The sequence below is a fragment of the Cotesia typhae genome, unplaced genomic scaffold (assembly GCF_013202065.1).
Source record: "Cotesia typhae breed Kobodo isofemale line unplaced genomic scaffold, CoteBio_Ctyphae contig_5, whole genome shotgun sequence".
Lineage (NCBI taxonomy): Eukaryota > Metazoa > Arthropoda > Insecta > Hymenoptera > Braconidae > Cotesia > Cotesia typhae.
Genome location: NW_027423757.1, coordinates 11,498,203 through 11,515,455, shown reverse-complemented (window position 1 = coordinate 11,515,455; position 17,253 = coordinate 11,498,203). Strand labels below are relative to the sequence as shown.

Sequence of the window (17,253 nt, the reverse complement as noted above, 5' to 3'; positions counted from 1 at the left end):
AATTTTATTAGTAAATTTTTTAAGAAAAAAAAATTATTTGAAATGAAAATATTAAAAAGGAGAATATTAAATTAATTTAAAAAATCGCTTAATATTTTTTTACATTTTAATAACAAAAAAAATAATGACTTACTAATAAATAATTTATTAATAATAATAAATAATAACTTAATTACTATTACTTCTATTTTGACTGAGATAGTTAAGTCATAAGTTAAAGTATTGTAATCCTTAAAGAAGAAATAAAAGATCTTAAAGTACAAAGTTAAGCGAATGAAGTTAAATGTAATTCAATGTATTATCCAGACTTTTTTGTTCTTATTTGAAAAGTCGCGGGTAATTGTTAAAATTAATTAACAAGATTGGGTGTGTTAGTGTGTGAAAATGGTTTAACATGAGAGTAAACATCGGAGATGACGCGCAAGCGTTTTGCTTTGGGAAAATTAATCTGCTCGGTCAGTATCACAGCCCCGCGTGTACAGTAAAAGAGTAGAGAGAGATAGTTTTAAGAAATCAATAACAACCCCAACTCTAATGGTACTCTGTGTCTATGTACTGTTCACAAGTACTACTACATATAATAGAGCAAATGGTTATATTTACTGCACCACGGAACGTCAACTATCGACTTCAGATTCTTAATTAATTGTTTTTCTAAAACTTTGTACACAAGTGTCTACAATACGTCGACGTTAAATATTTAATATACTATCTTATATTTAAAATTTTAAATAATAATAATAATAATAATAATAATAATAATAATAAAAATAATAATAATAATGATAAATAATATTATTCAATAACAACAACAAAGCTCAATGTGTTTCAATATAATATTTACATAAATTGGATATTTATAAAAATCTCACGGTTGATTAATTAAGTCAAATGTTTTATACGATAAAAATAAAAGTCGCTAAAGAATCATGTGGTGTAAACAAAAGATGAAATTAATTTACATTAATTGCACAGTTGTCAAGATAATGAGGAGACATATAAATTATTGGAGTCACTCAATATCACACAAAAATATTGCTAGGGGTAATTTAAATTTTGTAAAGTAAATTAGGTGACTGATAAATTAATTAATTAATTTATTTGTTTATTGATATTCAATAAATTGAGAAGAAATAAATTATTTTGTCAATAATAAATTTGTTTAAGTAGTATGTGTATTTAATTAATAAATTTATAAAATATGGATCAACAAGAAGACTGTGCGATGAGGAGGCAACAGCCTGTTCGTCGTTTTCAAAATGGGTATAAAAAAGATTGTTATGTATTGCCTCGTAAGTATTTATTAATTAATTTTTAGCAATGATTATTTATGATACAAAAAATAGTAGCTGAATATTTTTATTTTTCATTAAAAAATTTTTGTGTTTATTTTTTTTTTTTTATTAAAATTTTTTGGCCAGTTTAAAAAAAATTTAGTCTATAATTTTTTTAATTATTAAAAAGAAGAGATTAAAAATTTTTTGTTTCTAAATATCACTAATGATTTATATGAATTTTTAAAAATATCAATTTTAGATTTTTACAACAATTAAATAAAAAATTAAAAAATTGCAAGTGCAAATTTTTAAAAATATTTTTTACTATAATTAATTTGAAATAAAAATTCCAAAAATTGTCAGCTGATTTTTGTACCATAAAAAAAAAATACATATTCTTCTTTTTAATTTCAATAAAAATAAATAAAAAATCTTTCTTCTAGAAATAATTAAAAATATACATAAATAAAAATAACTCACCAAAAAAATTTCAGAATTGCAATCATCCAAATTAGAAGCGATAAATCATCAGAGCATCCCTCAGAAAAAAATTCGCATAGCCGTGTATCTGATGTCAGGAGTCCTGCTGACGATGGAGGTCGAGAGAAGTATATCAGCCCAACATATTCTGTCAATAGTGCAAACGGAGGCCGAGCTGGAGTTATCACGAGCACCCTCGGCAACAGGCCAGCCGGTGTTCGCGTTGTGGATGTGCTCTTCCGAGCTGGAGCTCCAGCTAAGACCGAGCCATCGGCCGGTGGAACTCGTCGGTAGGTGGAACAAGCTCCTCAGCAAGTACGGTTCCAGGAGAGGGCGCTCCGAGGAGGAACCGCTGCTCTATGTTCGAAGGAACGTTTTTCTGTCGAAGAAAGACGAAGAGCAGATCAAGGAGCCCAAAGTTGTGGAGCTGCTGTACGCTGAAGCGAGGCATAATGTTCTAGAAGGTGAATTAAAATAATAATAATCTCCAATTAAAATTTTATTGATATTATAAATTTAATAATTTTAGTAATTAATTATAATATTAATAATAATAATAATAATTCTTGAAGATATAAGCTCATCCCGATGTTCCACTCATCAAGAGCTTTCATTTGAGTATCCACATGTATTTTTGATATATTTTTCATATATACATACATATATATATATATATATATATATATATATATATATATATATATATATATATATATATATATATATATATATATATATATATATATATATATATATATATATATATATATATATATATATATAAATATATGAAAAATTGATGTGGGTACTCAAATGAAAGGTCTTGATGAGTGTAACGTCGGGATGAGCTTATTTCTTTAAAAATGTCAATAATTCACAAGATACAAGGTCATTTCTTAATTATGTATCTAAAAATGGATTATTTTCGAATGCAGCCTAAATATTTATCATCATAAATTGATTTTCGGCCAGAATGATATGAAATTTCGAAAAGGTACAAATTCAAGTCAAAACCTTTGCAATGACCCAAAATTCACTAAAAATTTCCTTATTCTTTTAATAATATGGATCATATTAAATTTCTAATACCCTAAAATTGAAATTTAGTGTTAAAAAAAAAAAACTTTAGAAACTTACCCGGTAGTTGGGAATTAAAATTAATAATTGGGTATCCATAATGCACGTCTAATTGATTGAGTAATAAATTGGTGTGTGTTATTTTTAGGAAGGTATCCGTGCGAAGGCCAGGCGAGGTACGCAAGCCTGGGGGCTCTGCAAGCGAGAATAGAGCTTGGACCCTACAATGCACAAACGCATACATTAGCGTACTTCAGGAAGCACAGAGCCAAGTTTTTACCGCATCACTATACATCACCTAGTGTATTGTTCGGGCTGGGGTTCGGTCTGGGTCTAGTCGGTGGAAAAGGCGCGCCAGAGGCCAGGCTGCTCGAGCAGTACAAGCGGATACCCAATCACTCGGGGACTAACCCGAATTCCCGCAAGCTTGTGAGAAAGTACTTGGAGTTTTGCTGGGGGTTGCCCAGCTACGGAGCTGCCTTTTTTCACGGTCAAATTGAGCGACCAGTTCGTGGGCTCGCTTCCTGGATCACTAACCGGGACCAGCCTGTTCTGGTGGCCATCAATACCTCCGGGGTCTATATCGTTGATGACTCGGAATGTGTAAGTGTTTATTTTAAATTTCTTCTGTCACCTGAAATCAATTCATTAATCAATTAGTCAATTGATTAATTAAATTATTAATTTTAATATTGATTTATTGATTAATTTACTTAATTTTTTAGAGCTTGTTGCTGGGGTTGAAGTACTCGGAGCTGAGTTGGGAAATGGCTAAGCCGTCGGACGAAAATAATCCAGACTGTTTGCCTTGTTTATTTCTCCAGTTTCCGGTTAGGGAAAACGGCACACGGGTGTATAAAATACTACAAGTATTTTCTCGACAAGTGAGTACTAGTACTAGTACTATAAAGGATTATTTTGTTTGTAAATAAATTTTAGTGGGGATTTTATAGAGTCTATTTTATGTTTTACTGACGGATTTAAGGTTTATTGTTATTGTCAAGCTTTTTCGTTGAGTATTTGTAGGAATTTAAAATATTTTTTTAAAAAATCAAGAATCATAGAATCATCAAAATAATTATTAAAATCTAAATGATACTATTCAAATTATAATTAAAATTTTCTAAAAAAATATTTTAAATTCCAACAAATAAACGAAAAAGCTCTACAATAATAATAAACCTTAAATCCGCCCGTAAAAAATAAAATTGATTCTATAAAATCGAGTGATCAAGAATCCTGATACTATTTTGACGAGTAGTCTGTCACTGACATTTTGACATGATGCATTCATGTCATTTTCAAATTAAATTTTAAGCTTGTCAAGATTATGCTCACAGCAATTTAATTTTAATTAATTCACAGTAAAATTAAAAATTAACTATCTTAAAAAAATCATTTAATTTTGTCTGCAAAAAATTGATTTTGATTAAAAATTTATTATTTTTTTTTTTTTTTAATTAAAAAAAAAATTGTATATTCAGAGAATTATTTATTAAATGATTGTTATCTTTTCAGGCAATAATGATGGATACTTTAATATCAGTATTCGCCGAAGACAGTCGTTTGACGGACGATAACGTCGACTCTGCCAATCAAAATCGTACAGAAAGTTCTGTGATAACAAACACCGGTAGTTTTACAAATAAACTCAGTAAATTTACACTTGCGACATTCGACGATCAAGGTAAATTTATTTATTACAATACAAGTAGTATTAAATAATAATTCTTGAGGGTTTTTTCTTTGCTGAAAAGAGAAAAAAAACCCGTTATAATTATTTTATTGTAATTATTAATTATATGAAAAATAATAATGGAATATAATTATAGGTCGTTGCATTGGACAAATGGGTTCGTGGTCTTTTCAATGATATTACACCCTTATTTCTCGTGCACACGTGTTCATGACCAAAATTAAGTATAGAATAATCGTGATATTGATAAAAAAGACTTTCCGCGAGGATGTATTTTCATCGAAAAAAAAAAAAAAAAAAAATAAACCGTAACAAATTAATTGTTAATTCAATAATATTTTGGATAAAAAAGACAAAACAAAACAAAACGAATTATCATCAATTATATTACTACTTACCGTTATTATTATTATTGTTCTGAAAGAGAAGAAAGTCGCGGATGTGAATTAAGTTTGCTGAGCATCGATTGATACCGCGTTGAAGAAAGATCGACGTGTCTTTTTAATCTCACGTCGAGTGTGTGCATTTCAAAATTAGCCTTAGTCGCTCGCTCGGTCAGACTGTCTATTTCTTCTTTGGTTAAATCGTCAGCCTGAAATTAATTGTAAATAATTACCATTAATAAATTTATCAATTAATTCGCGAGTAAAAAAATATTTTTTCAAAAGTTTAAAATAAAAATTAAAAAGAAAAAAACTTAAGTAAGTAAAAGAGCGAGATTAAATGGATTACTTGAGCTAATTGACTTTGTAATTCTTCAAAGTTCAGCCGGATTACTTGGAATTTACGCCAAATTCTATTAGCGCGGTTCACTAGAGTTTCTTTAAAATCATTGAGGCACTCTTGTTGTACTTGAAACGCTTGATTCTTAGTTAATTTATCGGGATTACCAAGACGTGCTAAATAAGGTTGTAAATAATCAATCTCCTCTTCAATTTGCCGCTCAGATTGTTCGCGCAGCGTTTCTTCCTGTAAATTGTTCAAGTGTTATTCAATTTTATTTTATTCAATTAAATTAACTAATTAATTAATTAATAGAGTGGGTAAAAATTTTTTCACAACCCACTCTAATAATTAATTAATTAATTAATTAATTAAATTATCGGTTCAATAAATAAAAATTACGTGAGCAAACATCGCAGCTTTAGCCTCGTCATTTCTATTGCGATCAAACTGCGACACAGTTAATTTTGGAATGCCCTGCTCGCTCTTACGGAGCTTTAAAAAGGTGTTAATCAATCTCTCGGCGTCACGAACGTAAACAACTGACTGCTCTTCTTCTTTCAATTGAGTCTCAAGTAAATAAAATAAATCCAACGACTTCTCCAACGGAGCTAGTGGATCTGGCTGTAATATATTGATATTTTTAATCATCAGTCATATGTATAATATTTTTAAATAAATAAATATAATAAAATGTAAATAAAAAAAGTGTTACATTGTATCCGTAAGTCATCTTTGGGTTGAACACAAGTCGATCCCCACGATCCGAGGGTTTTATGAAGGTTCGCGTTGCTCTGGTGACATCGTTTTCTCTGTAATGGTACTTTAATTCTATTTTGTTGTCTTCTATGCAAAATTCACGCATCGCGATGTCTTTAGTCGCTGGTAATTTATTATTTCTGTTAAATTTTTCAGTTATTTTCTGAAAATTAAATTTTTTATTATTATGGCCAGGATTTTTGTTGCGGTTTCAAAATATTAAATAATAATTAATGGTAAATTTTTGAAATTATGCCGAAAATATTGGTCGTATAAAAAAATTATTTGAAAGTTGTTCAAAATTAAATAAGACAAATATTTATGATATTTCATATTTTTTTTTTCATTACCGAAACTCCACGATGATAGGTGTTTTGATTAGTTGTTTTTTTCAGTGAAAATTCGACGTTGCTGAAAAATTTATTCGAGTAATTAAAATTTTTTTTTTATAAAGATTTTTAGTGAAAAAATTAATTGACTTACCGATAGTAGAGGAGGTCCTTTCGGCCGACGTAATGCTGAGTGAGATAATGAGGATGTACTTGAATTTTTGATAAACCATCACTCCGGACTACGTCGTAAAATTCTAGGGTTCTTTCATCAGTTACTGAATCACCGTCAATTGAATAATGATGCTCTGGAAGTATATTTTTATTTTTATTTATAACGTTACAATATCATAATATTAAATATAATGTATCAGGATCGTAAAAGAACAATGAAAAGACTCTTAAAGTTTTTTAAACAAAGTAATAAAAGAGTTTTAATTTTTTTTAATTCAAAAGCTCGAAATTTAAGTGAAAATACTGGACAGTAAACTTTCAAGGAAGTTATTATTCTTTTATATATCTCTATTCTTCCGTTATTCACTTATAAAATAAAAAAATACAACTTTGTAACTTTGTTTGAAGTTTACTGTATAAATAAAAATTAAAATATTATTTTATATGACAGAAACTTTAATTGAATAAATATTTTTAGTTTTTACAATTTAAAAGTAACTTTCTATTAAAAAGTATGAATTTTTTTAATTTCTCTAACTTTACTTCAAACTAAAAAAATTATTTCACTTTTTAAATAAAAGTTTTCAATTTTATTCAGTATAAATTTTAATAAAAAAATAAAAAATTATAAATTTATAAATTTTAATTTATAAAAAAAATTTTAGCAATAATAAAAATACCTTTGACAGCATCAGACCGTCCACGTTTGTACAAATCAACTCTAATACCCTCTCCAACAAAAAAAGTCGACTGAAAAAGTTTATCGCCTCGATTTGAATATTTTTCGTACACATGTGTGGCCTTTTCACATTCATAATCCTCGTGTACCGTTATCTTTTCAATGAGCCCGTCCATTTGTACATAGGGAGCAAAGAGCTCAACCTTTGTCTTCTTGAACATTATTGTCTTTCTTCCGTTCGGAAAACGCCTCTCATAATCTAAAAATTAAGAACACATATTTATTCTAATATTACCAAATGATAAATTATCACTGAAGCCACAATTTTTGTCTTAATTTCAAAATGACCTTATTTTTTGTGAACTATTGACATTTTTAAAGACATAAGCTCATCCCGATGTTATACTCATCGAGACCTTTCATTTGAGTACCCACACCAATTTTTTATATATTTATATATATTATATATATATGTATATATGAAAAATATATCAAAATGCATGTGGGTACTCAAATGAAAGCTCTTGATGAGTGTAACATCGAGATGAGCTTATATCTTAAAAAACATCAATATTTAAAAAAATACAGTGCATTTTAACAAAAGTCTTAAAAAAAAAATTCAAAGACATTTTTTTATAAAATTTAATTTTGAACAATTTTTACTGAAATAATTTTTTGTACGACCAATATTTTCGCCATAATTTAAAAAATTCAAAATAATAAATTTTTATTTAAAAATTAATCCAAAAATCCTGGCCCTAAATGACTAATAAAATCGACAATTTAAAATAAAAACAATATCCAGAGTGCTTACCGAGCGATTGAATGTCTATTTGCTCAACATAAGAAGTAGGCATATCCAAATGTTTATCCACATGTCCACTAAAATCCTCATCTGGCTTAATCATCTCCATCTCCAACTCCTTGATAGTTTCGCCTGGCAGCAGACTGAGCCATAGCGAATTATCAGCCAAGTTCCAGTCGATTTCCTCGCAGGCCTTCTCGCAGGTTTGCATGTTGACCCAGTAGTTCCGATCGTTCCAGAGGCTCTCGATGCCATGGTATAAAAGATTCGTCTGGTGATTGTCGAGTGAGTAGTGCTGCCCAGACGAGGGTTCTATAAAAAAGGGCTCAAGTACTTCCTGATGACGAGCACCACCTGCTTGATTGTCGGGCAGTATTACTACCCACGCATGCACCCTCTGCCCCCAGAATTCATCCGCTGGAAGGCGTTCCCGTTCCTAAAGAACAAAAATGACTGTTAATTCAAGCACTTACTGGAAATAACGGTACTGATAATAATGATAGTGAACAATTAACTTTTGCTGGACAAAGAAAAAATAACAAATAAGAAATTTATTAAATAATAAAACTTATTAATGGAAAAATATTTTAACGGTACCATAATTAACTTCCGCTGCTCTAATTGTTTGTCCTGCTCCTCTTGCTCCAACTTTTTCAGCCGGGCTGCCTCGATTTCTAGCAGCAATTTACTCAGGAATTGCGCCGGCGGTTTCAGCTGATATTTCGACACACTTGATGTCTCGGATGCTGCAGATATTTTTGCAGGTTCTGGCATGTACGGGCAAGGATTTCCAGACATGTCGTACGTTGTTAGCTCCCTCGACGCATATCCACTTGCGACGTAGGCATTGTAACCCTGGCCCAACAGCAGGCTCGTCAGAAAAATTGAATACTCAAAACTATTTCCTCGCTGGTTGGTCAATACCCAGCTTGGCGAGCGAATAACTTCGGGCTGGAATTAAATAATAATAATTTATTAGGAAAATTGAAAATTTCAAAAAATGTTGTTAAATTTGTGAAAAAAAAATTGTATTTTATCGTCTTTAATTTTTAATAAATTTTTAATAAATTTCTAGAAAAAATTTTTTTTTACTCTAGAATTTTTGATTTGCTTGAAAAAAATATAGACGCTTAAATAACCAAATTATCTGGCTCCATTTAAGAAAATCCTTTATTTAAAAATAAAAAAGTGTGATTTTATATTTTTTAATCTAAAAATCAATTCAATTTCTATAATATGTATGACATTTTTAATCTAATTACCGAAATAAAATTTATTTGAACTAATATTATCTAAAAATTTATAAATAAAAAAATTCTAAGCATTATTTAACTAGATTGAAGTAATTGAGACCGTGAAAATAAAAACGTCCAATTAGTTAAATAATTTTAATTTGTATAATTATCAACTTATAAATATAATTTTGACAGCTAAAAAATTTAAGAAGCTTTTAACCATAAAAAACCCAAGAAATAAATAATTTGGGTCATTAACTCCAAAAAAAACAACAATCTGATTTAAAAAGCGCTAATTTTAAATTAAAAAAAAAAAAGATTGACCCTAGAACAATTTTCCTACACTGCTAGCAGTCGACAATCCTTGTCGGTACGATTCTAGCCACTATTACCGACAAGCAACAATTCAAAACGAAAATTACAAAGAAGAAACAAGCAGCAGATAAAGAAGATTAATAAGCTCGCTTCATAAAAGCCTCATATATACATCTGCTATCCTCGACAGAAAATAATAACAAGAATAATCGGTAAATACTGAGTGGTGGTTGTTGGTGGTAGAAACTTATATTCGCAAATGCGGCCACGTGCCCACGTGGACTGAAGATACGTAAGCACAATCTTGACCTACGCTCGAACTTTTAAACTCATAATCCATAACATAACAACCATATTTATTTCTCTACTTCTATATAGATATATTAATATATATTTTCGTGTTTACTCCCGTAATTATCATCGTCCTCCCTATCCCCTAGCTCACCACTAATGGCCGGATCCTGGAGGCGAAATTAACGGGCAGTACGTGAGAGTTTCGTCTTATTCGCAAATATTATGATTTTTTTTTTTTTTTTTTTTTTTTCCCCACTAAAAGTTTAATTATACTTACAATTATAATAATAACCATAAACATATCAGCTCAGATATTTTCTTAAATATTTTTTTCATCATTACGCGACTTTTTGTCAGGATCAACCGTTTTTTTCTTATTTTTCTCGTGGAAAACTAAGGGACGCGTCGCTATTTTCCGTAACGCGGCCAGCCAGAGAGAAGATGACGTCCAAGTGGCGTCGAGGTTTTATTCCACCCTCCGGAATCTTAGAACGAGCACGTCGTTTTTATATTTTTTCTTTTTCCCTTACTTTTCTTCTTTTATTTTCTTTCTTCTTTCTCCTTTTATATGACTCAACTCAACTCCTCTATTTTTATTTTCTTATTTTATTTTTATCTCCGTCTTTCCTCGTGAGAAAACACGTACCAGCAGTTTTCAGGATAAAGGACAGTAGTCGGTGTGTGTTGGAGTAAAGTGCAGAGGGAGGAACTAGAAGATGGCCAGTGGGTGGCGTGTGTAAGGTGCTGCCGACCCCTATTTACCCCTCGGGCCCTATACTATTCTCCTACGGCTTGCTGCTCTTGTTCCATATACATTAACACATACAATACATACACGTATGTACTCTCTTGTCTCAACTGAGCTCGTGTTAGTTTCTCGCGTAACGTTACCCACTGTACACTATATATACATATACATATACATATATGTACATATATGCATCCTCTATCCTCTATCCTATATTCCCGCGTCACCCTCATTCCGTGAGCGACCCCTTCGACCGTCGCCCACGTGGGACACAAGGCGGCGAGGGTGGTATGAGGGAGCAGACAACGCGGAGATACTGCCGCCGCGGCAGCTGCGCTCAGTGGTGCTCAACATTCGCGAATAACACTTTATATTATTCTCTTCTTTATTAGTATCTGTTGTCTATTATTTTTATTCATTAATTAATTAATTAATTCACTTATTTACATTTTAATTTAATTTAATAGACTAATTTATTTTTTGATTTTTTCCAAAAAATTTTTTTGGAAAAATAAACACTAAGAAAATATTTTCATAAATTTTATTTAATAAATAATTTATAAAATTTTTTTTTAATTTGATTTTTAATGTAAATAAAAATTTAATTTTATTTTATTTTGTTAGAAGTAAAAATTATGGAAATAAAATAAATAAAAATAAAATTTAGAGATTAATTATTGACATTAAAATCAATTATAGTAAAAAAATAATTCTATAAGTAAAAGAGGTCTTTAATTAGCGATTAATTATAAAAAAAATTGACCTAAACTGGAAAATTAAAATTATAAAAGTTAAATAAATCTTTTTTGTTATAATTAAAATGAAAATTGGGTTTTTAATATCAAGGGCGCAGATATAAGCTTCAAAATGAGTCCTCAGAGAGTTATATCTCTATAATTTAATGTACTTTAGTTTATCTATTTATTAACTCTACAAAGTATTTACACGTGTAATGAGTTAAGTGAAAACTAACTAGAGTTGAGTGTCGTAATCATAAAAGCCTTTTATTACCTGGTTGTTAAAAATGTTGAAAGCGAGTGAGGGTGTAAATAGGATAATTGTTACTATTTTTTTTTTATTCTTGTAATAAACCAATCAAATTAATTATAGCAGATATCAAATTTGTATTTAAAATTATGCGCCTTAGAAATTGATTATTCAATTGCATTAAATATCAGAGATTAAATAATAGGTTTCAAGTCAGAGAGAGATTTCGGTATAATTGAAGGGGTGAAACCGAAGGGTAGTGACAAAGAAAATCTCTTAAGCTGTTGACTCTGGGCTTTAAAATTTGCTCTTTAAAAAACAATGATCGGAGCTCGGGAGTTAGTATTGTCAGATTATATAAAATTTGTATGATGACCGCTTACATATATTTAATAAATACAAGCTAATTTAGTTCATCTTACAAAAGTTTGTAATTATTTTTTTTTTATTTAGAAATCGATAAATAAAATTTCCACATTATTTAATTATTAAAAAAATGTCATTGTTGGAAAATTAAGTTCCTGGAACTTCCCACTCAAGTTTAGAAAGCTTGAAAAATTTTTGATAAAATTTTTTGGAGTTCTTCAAGCTAAAAAAAATTCATTTTAAATCAAATGCCTCTTAATTTAATTACCATCAATTTTTTTTTTTTTTTTCCAATAAAAATTAATCTTCTAAAAAAACACCAACAATTACAAAAAAAATTAAATAATTTTGTTATTATTACCCAAAATAATGAAATGAAAGCTCAAAACTCAGAGCGCGGTTATCTCGTGGGGTAATTTCACAAAAACGTCTTTGCAACAACAATAACAAGCTGGAATCGCACTTTACTCACCATTTCCTATCCTATCTTTCTACTCATATATATCAATATATAACAAGTAAACGTATACATACATAAAAAGATTTTAAATATGTATGTAAAGCTGGATGTGAAAGACGAGCGATTGGACACAGCAAGACTTAATCTTTATCGATATCACGCGGCGCAAAAATGCGTAGTCTTCGATTCGGTCTTAGTCTTCATTCTGTCTTTATTCTTTTGGTTTGTCTTATATTTTTTTCTTACATATAATATATATACATACACTTGACTACACTGCTGACAATCAGTGTCCATATAATACAATCTCGGGTGTGTGGCGTGCATGAGTATCAGCGAATGTCTATGGGTCTTAGCTTTCGCTTCACCACACGTTCGCCGTGAATCTCATCCTTTGAGCGTGCGTTTGCCTCGACGAGATAACGCTCGCTCGTGCGCGGCCAGCAAAAACACGCGAATCATCGCCTCGGGAGTTGACTCTACTCGCGCATTTCGCCACGGATAAAAGTATCTGGTTTGGAGTCAAGGGCGATCGTCGTGGTTCCTCTCCCACTTTGTTCTTATTCTTATAAATACATATACATGTACGCAAAATGCATCAGTATTTTATTTATAGCTTTTGGCTATTTTGATTAATTAATCAAAATTTTACGACGATTGGAAGAAAAATTTACAATTAAATTCGTGAAAAATTACATTTAAAATTCAATAATTGATTCTTTTAATTCGATAATTGATTTATAGTGATTAGAGGGTTCTAAATCTTGTGGTCTAATTATATTGACATACCGGTGGTCAAATTACTGATACCCGTAATGGGCGTGCGCAGTAGAGTACAACAAATAGAGTATAAAAAAATTAAAATTATTTATAAAAATTTCAATATTAGTATTATTAAAAATATCTTTAAAAAATTTTATTCCGTTCCATTTAACGAGATACTTGCTCCGGAAGTGAGTGCACTATAACCAACGACTCGTAAATTCACTCCAAATAATATTTTGTACCGATTTATTAAATAATTTCTTCTCACAAAAATGTTAATTTCATTTAAAAAAAAAAAAAAATCTTGAATCAAGTTAAATTTGCTCAAATTAAAAAAAATTTATTAGCTGAACAAAATTCTCTGGTTGGTTCAAGATCTATAAAATTTCCCATGACAATTAATTTATTTATAACTTTTAAAAATTTACCTTGTTAAAAAAAATTAACAATTTAAATTGAAAAAAATTAGATCAGGCCATAGAAGATTTATTAACAAAAAAAAAAAAAAAAATGAAATTAATTGATTTTTATTAAAAAAAATGAATTTTTTTTTCTTGTAGTCATTTGAGGTCTCTCAACCTATTAGCAGTGAACATTATTTATGTATTAAATGTGTTTAATTTACACTTTACAAGTAAAGTAATGCATGAGGAATATAATGGTTGAAAGGAGGGAACTAACAAAACCCTGGTCGACTGGAACAAGCTCTAGCGTACAACAGTAGCAGGGACGAAACATCTCGGAATATGCGAACCGCTATTCGAGGTCCACGACGTTACCTAGTACCCGGTATTACCGGGGATACTACAACTAGATGCTCGAAGGTATAAGGTATAAGGTACAGGGTACAAGCTATAAGGTATAAGGTAGCTGGGTGTGGGTGTGGGTGAACCCGGTTGGTCGTTGGTAGTTGGCAGTCTCTAGTCCCTAGCTCGAGATCCGCTCTATGTACACAAGGGATACGGCACATAGGTGTTTCTCGCGGGCGTACATAACCCGCTCGGACCCACATAAGCGAGTCGCGCCCGTGTTCGCGATCACCACCACCACCACCACCACCAGTGTTGTTACACATAGACGTAATACTACATGGTAGATACGTGTGCACGTATTACTATACTGGGGCATCGCCATCACCCGTCCTGAGAAGATAGAGACGGAGAGAGATGCCTTCAATTCTATAGATATACAGATATACAGACAGATACAAGATACGAGATAGAAGATAACGGGAGGAAGGGGAGGAAGGGTGACGTTGAAGCCAGAGATGTTCTAGCTCTAGCTCTAGCTCTAGCTCTCGGTCTCTTGGCTCGCGACCCATACACTTGCGTCACGTGTGTATTCGTGTGTACATCAAGGGAACGCGATTAAACCCATCGCAATCCGGATAGGATACCAGGGAGTTGGGCTGACGTCCCTCGGCGTCGCGACGCCACTCATCTAATCATCCGTTTCTATCTCTCTCGGTTAAGCCCTCCATGCCTGGATTTTGGTGAGGAGACAGTCTGTGTGAGTCTACGCACTAGTTAATAGGTACTCTGTACGCCAAGCAGTACTACGCTCTTGTCTCTATGGATAATAGTGCGCCGGCATTTGGAAAACGAGCGTTAAACCCTCGGTCTTCATTTAACGGACGATTTGCCACTTTATTCTTGATTGCCTGACCGTCAGTTCTTATAAAAGTTTCCACCGAGACCACTTACACTGTCTTTTTCTTCGCTTACAGGTCCAGAGCTTTTTCATCAAGATCATTAATTATTAAGGAGATAAATTATTTTTTTTTTTTTTTATAGACAAGACAGTAAATTATTTTATATGTTAGAAATAATTTGAAATTTGAATTAATTATTTTTTAAAATTATTATTAAATAAAAATTTAATTTCTGAAGAAGTAATAAAATATTTATAAAATAAAAAATAATTTTAAAAAATAGAACAGAGCACTTAAAAATTTTTAATAAAAAATATTTTCTTCTTTTTATTGTCGTTCACCTTTATACAATTTTACTTCACTTCAACCTTTTAGTAAAATAATAAAGTATATCTTGTTTTCACAAAAAAAAATTTATTTCTTAATTTAATTTAAAAATTGTTTGAATTAAAAAAAAAATAATCCACAGATTGACTCTTTAGATTTCAATAAAAGATTGTTATCTGTAAGAGACTGAAATAATTAATTATCAAAATGAATTGCTTAAACGGAAGCGCTGATAGACTAAAAAGAATAAAAAAGAAAAGCTTAAACATTCCGACAAAATGATATATTAATAAATTGGTCAATTACAGCAAACACTAAAGATTAAGAAGTAAATAAATAAAATTCCTTTTAAATTCTCGGACTAATTAAGTATTTCCGTAGTTTGGTGTATCATCAATAATATCCCAGCAAGCAAGAACGAGAACCGGCGTATACCGTTCAGTTTGTAAACAAAAAAAATAAAAACAAGAGTTGGAGCGAACGAACGTGGGCAAGAGAAAGCATGAAGAGTTAACTCCATACTCTATATAACGCCACATTCACATGCTAGTTATATTAATATACTAATGGATATATGTGTTAGTGCTGGCGTCAACTTTGTCCGAGTGACGTAAGTGCTGGGTATCGCCGACACCGCGAATAGAAGTACAAGTACAAGTAGGAGTTTTGTTACGTTGCTTCACTTCTCATATATTTGCTTTGACTTTAGGTTGTTACTGTATTGGTCATCTTCTAGGCACCCACTTACTACTCAGACTAGCTTAATACTTTATATGAGTCGTCAACTATTATATATACAATACATAAATCCAAGTAAAGATGTGTGTGTAATTGTGGATGGATGTTAATCTTATGTACTGCTGAGACGAACACGGGAAAAATAAGTCAAGACGATAAAACACGCTCACGGAAGCGTCGACCAAGTTGTACCGGTTTTCAATGAGATTTTAAACTTTGAGAACTTTTATTTAACGATAAATATGAAAATTCTTTGTCAAAATTGGACATTTTCGAAATTTTTACCGACTTAAGTTTTTCAAAATTAAGATTTTTTTTTTAAATCAATTCAATTCATCAAAATTAAATTTATATTAAAAGTATTTAGGCTGCATTCGAAAATGCTCTATCTCTAAATACATAATTAAGAAATGACCTTGAATCTTGTGAAATACTGATATTTTTTAAGATCTAAGCTCATCCCGATGTTATACTTATCGAGACCTTTCATTTAAGTACCCACATCAATTTTTCATATATTTATATAAATTGTATATATGTATATATGAAAAATATATAAAAATGCATGTGGGTACTCAAATGAAAGCTCTTGATGAGTGTAACATCGGAATGAGCTTATATTTTCAAAAACGTCAATATTTAATGAAGTACAGTGCAATTTAACAAAAGGTTGCTTATGATACTTGAAAATAAAAAATTCTATTGAAAAATTAATTTTCTTGAGTTAAAAAAAATTTTTTGGTAAAAAAAAAATTTTATCTTTTGAAGTATACATTAAAATAAAAAATTTTAATTTTTAATTTTTAAAATCAAAGATTTTATTGCGTCAAAAAATAATTTTTTTTTGCTCCAAAACAACTAAGATTTTCCAAAAAATATCTTGGTGTAAGTAAAACTTTTTTTCTGTGCATATACTTCAGATTTCAAACTAAAAAAAAATTATAAATATGTATATAAGCAATAAGAGAAAAATTCTCTCTGTTGAACCGGGTATTACGAGATTTCCGGCACTCTCACTCACTTCCGAGTCGAAGTTATTTGCTGTTTTCTTTGCTCGTCGGTCTTATTTCCTATGGATGTATAATAATAATAACAACAATGATAATAATAGTAGTAATAGTAGTAGTTGAGTCATGTAGCTCAATGAAATAAGAAATAAAAACTAAAAAAGTATCAACACACGAACAAGGGATGAGAGTTGTTTATTAGAGAGATAAATAACGTTTAGCGTTTAATGGGTTAACAGGTTGATTATCATTATCATTATGATCAGCATTGTTATTATAGTGATAAAAGTTTTAACCCAGTTGCTCTCAGTCTGGTTCTCATATATATGTATATAGACGGTGACTATAAGAGATAAGTTAT

General features: G+C 30.5%; 2 protein-coding genes and 1 long non-coding RNA gene across 3 annotated transcripts; 1 reads left to right on the top strand and 2 right to left on the bottom strand.

Moving 5' to 3' along the window:
- The first annotated feature begins 289 nt into the window (after positions 1–289).
- Bili (FERM domain-containing protein 8 Bili) lies at positions 290–4,938 on the top strand. Its single transcript, XM_074248783.1, has 6 exons — positions 290–1,292; positions 1,772–2,221; positions 2,983–3,437; positions 3,560–3,718; positions 4,353–4,521; positions 4,667–4,938. Exons 1-6 carry the CDS (start codon positions 1,202–1,204, stop codon positions 4,705–4,707), a joined length of 1,365 nt encoding a protein of 454 aa, XP_074104884.1. The 5' UTR covers positions 290–1,201; the 3' UTR covers positions 4,708–4,938.
- On the bottom strand, positions 2,078–3,272 carry LOC141531195 (uncharacterized). Its single transcript, XR_012479892.1, has 3 exons — positions 3,133–3,272; positions 2,895–3,055; positions 2,078–2,214 (listed from the first exon to the last, which is right to left on the bottom strand). It is a non-coding gene; the product is annotated as an uncharacterized LOC141531195 (long non-coding RNA).
- On the bottom strand, positions 4,523–14,244 carry LOC141530423 (dynein regulatory complex subunit 7). The gene is made up of 11 exons (XM_074247505.1): positions 13,966–14,244; positions 8,597–8,950; positions 8,009–8,435; positions 7,196–7,453; positions 6,496–6,649; positions 6,363–6,423; positions 5,969–6,175; positions 5,656–5,877; positions 5,263–5,499; positions 4,929–5,122; positions 4,523–4,583 (listed from the first exon to the last, which is right to left on the bottom strand). Exons 1-10 carry the CDS (start codon positions 14,242–14,244, stop codon positions 4,940–4,942), a joined length of 2,382 nt encoding a protein of 793 aa, XP_074103606.1. The 3' UTR covers positions 4,523–4,583; positions 4,929–4,939.
- Positions 14,245–17,253: the final 3,009 nt, after the last annotated feature.

What these genes read in the sequence shown, in the direction of transcription:
- Bili (XM_074248783.1), top strand. Translation starts at nt 1,202, where the DNA reads ATGGATCAACAAGAAGACTGTGCGATGAGGAGGCAACAGCCTGTTCGT. An exon ending in TACAAGTATTTTCTCGACAA is followed by an intron (nt 3,719 to 4,352) that starts GTGAGTACTAGT and finishes TTATCTTTTCAG; the next exon opens with GCAATAATGATGGATACTTT. An exon ending in TGCGACATTCGACGATCAAG is followed by an intron (nt 4,522 to 4,666) that starts GTAAATTTATTT and finishes ATATAATTATAG; the next exon opens with GTCGTTGCATTGGACAAATG.
- LOC141530423 (XM_074247505.1), bottom strand. Translation starts at nt 14,244, where the DNA reads ATGTGTAACAACACTGGTGGTGGTGGTGGTGGTGGTGATCGCGAACAC. An exon ending in AATAGACATTCAATCGCTCG is followed by an intron (nt 7,454 to 8,008) that starts GTAAGCACTCTG and finishes CTTAATTTTTAG; the next exon opens with ATTATGAGAGGCGTTTTCCG. An exon ending in AAGCTGCGATGTTTGCTCAC is followed by an intron (nt 5,500 to 5,655) that starts GTAATTTTTATT and finishes AACAATTTACAG; the next exon opens with GAAGAAACGCTGCGCGAACA.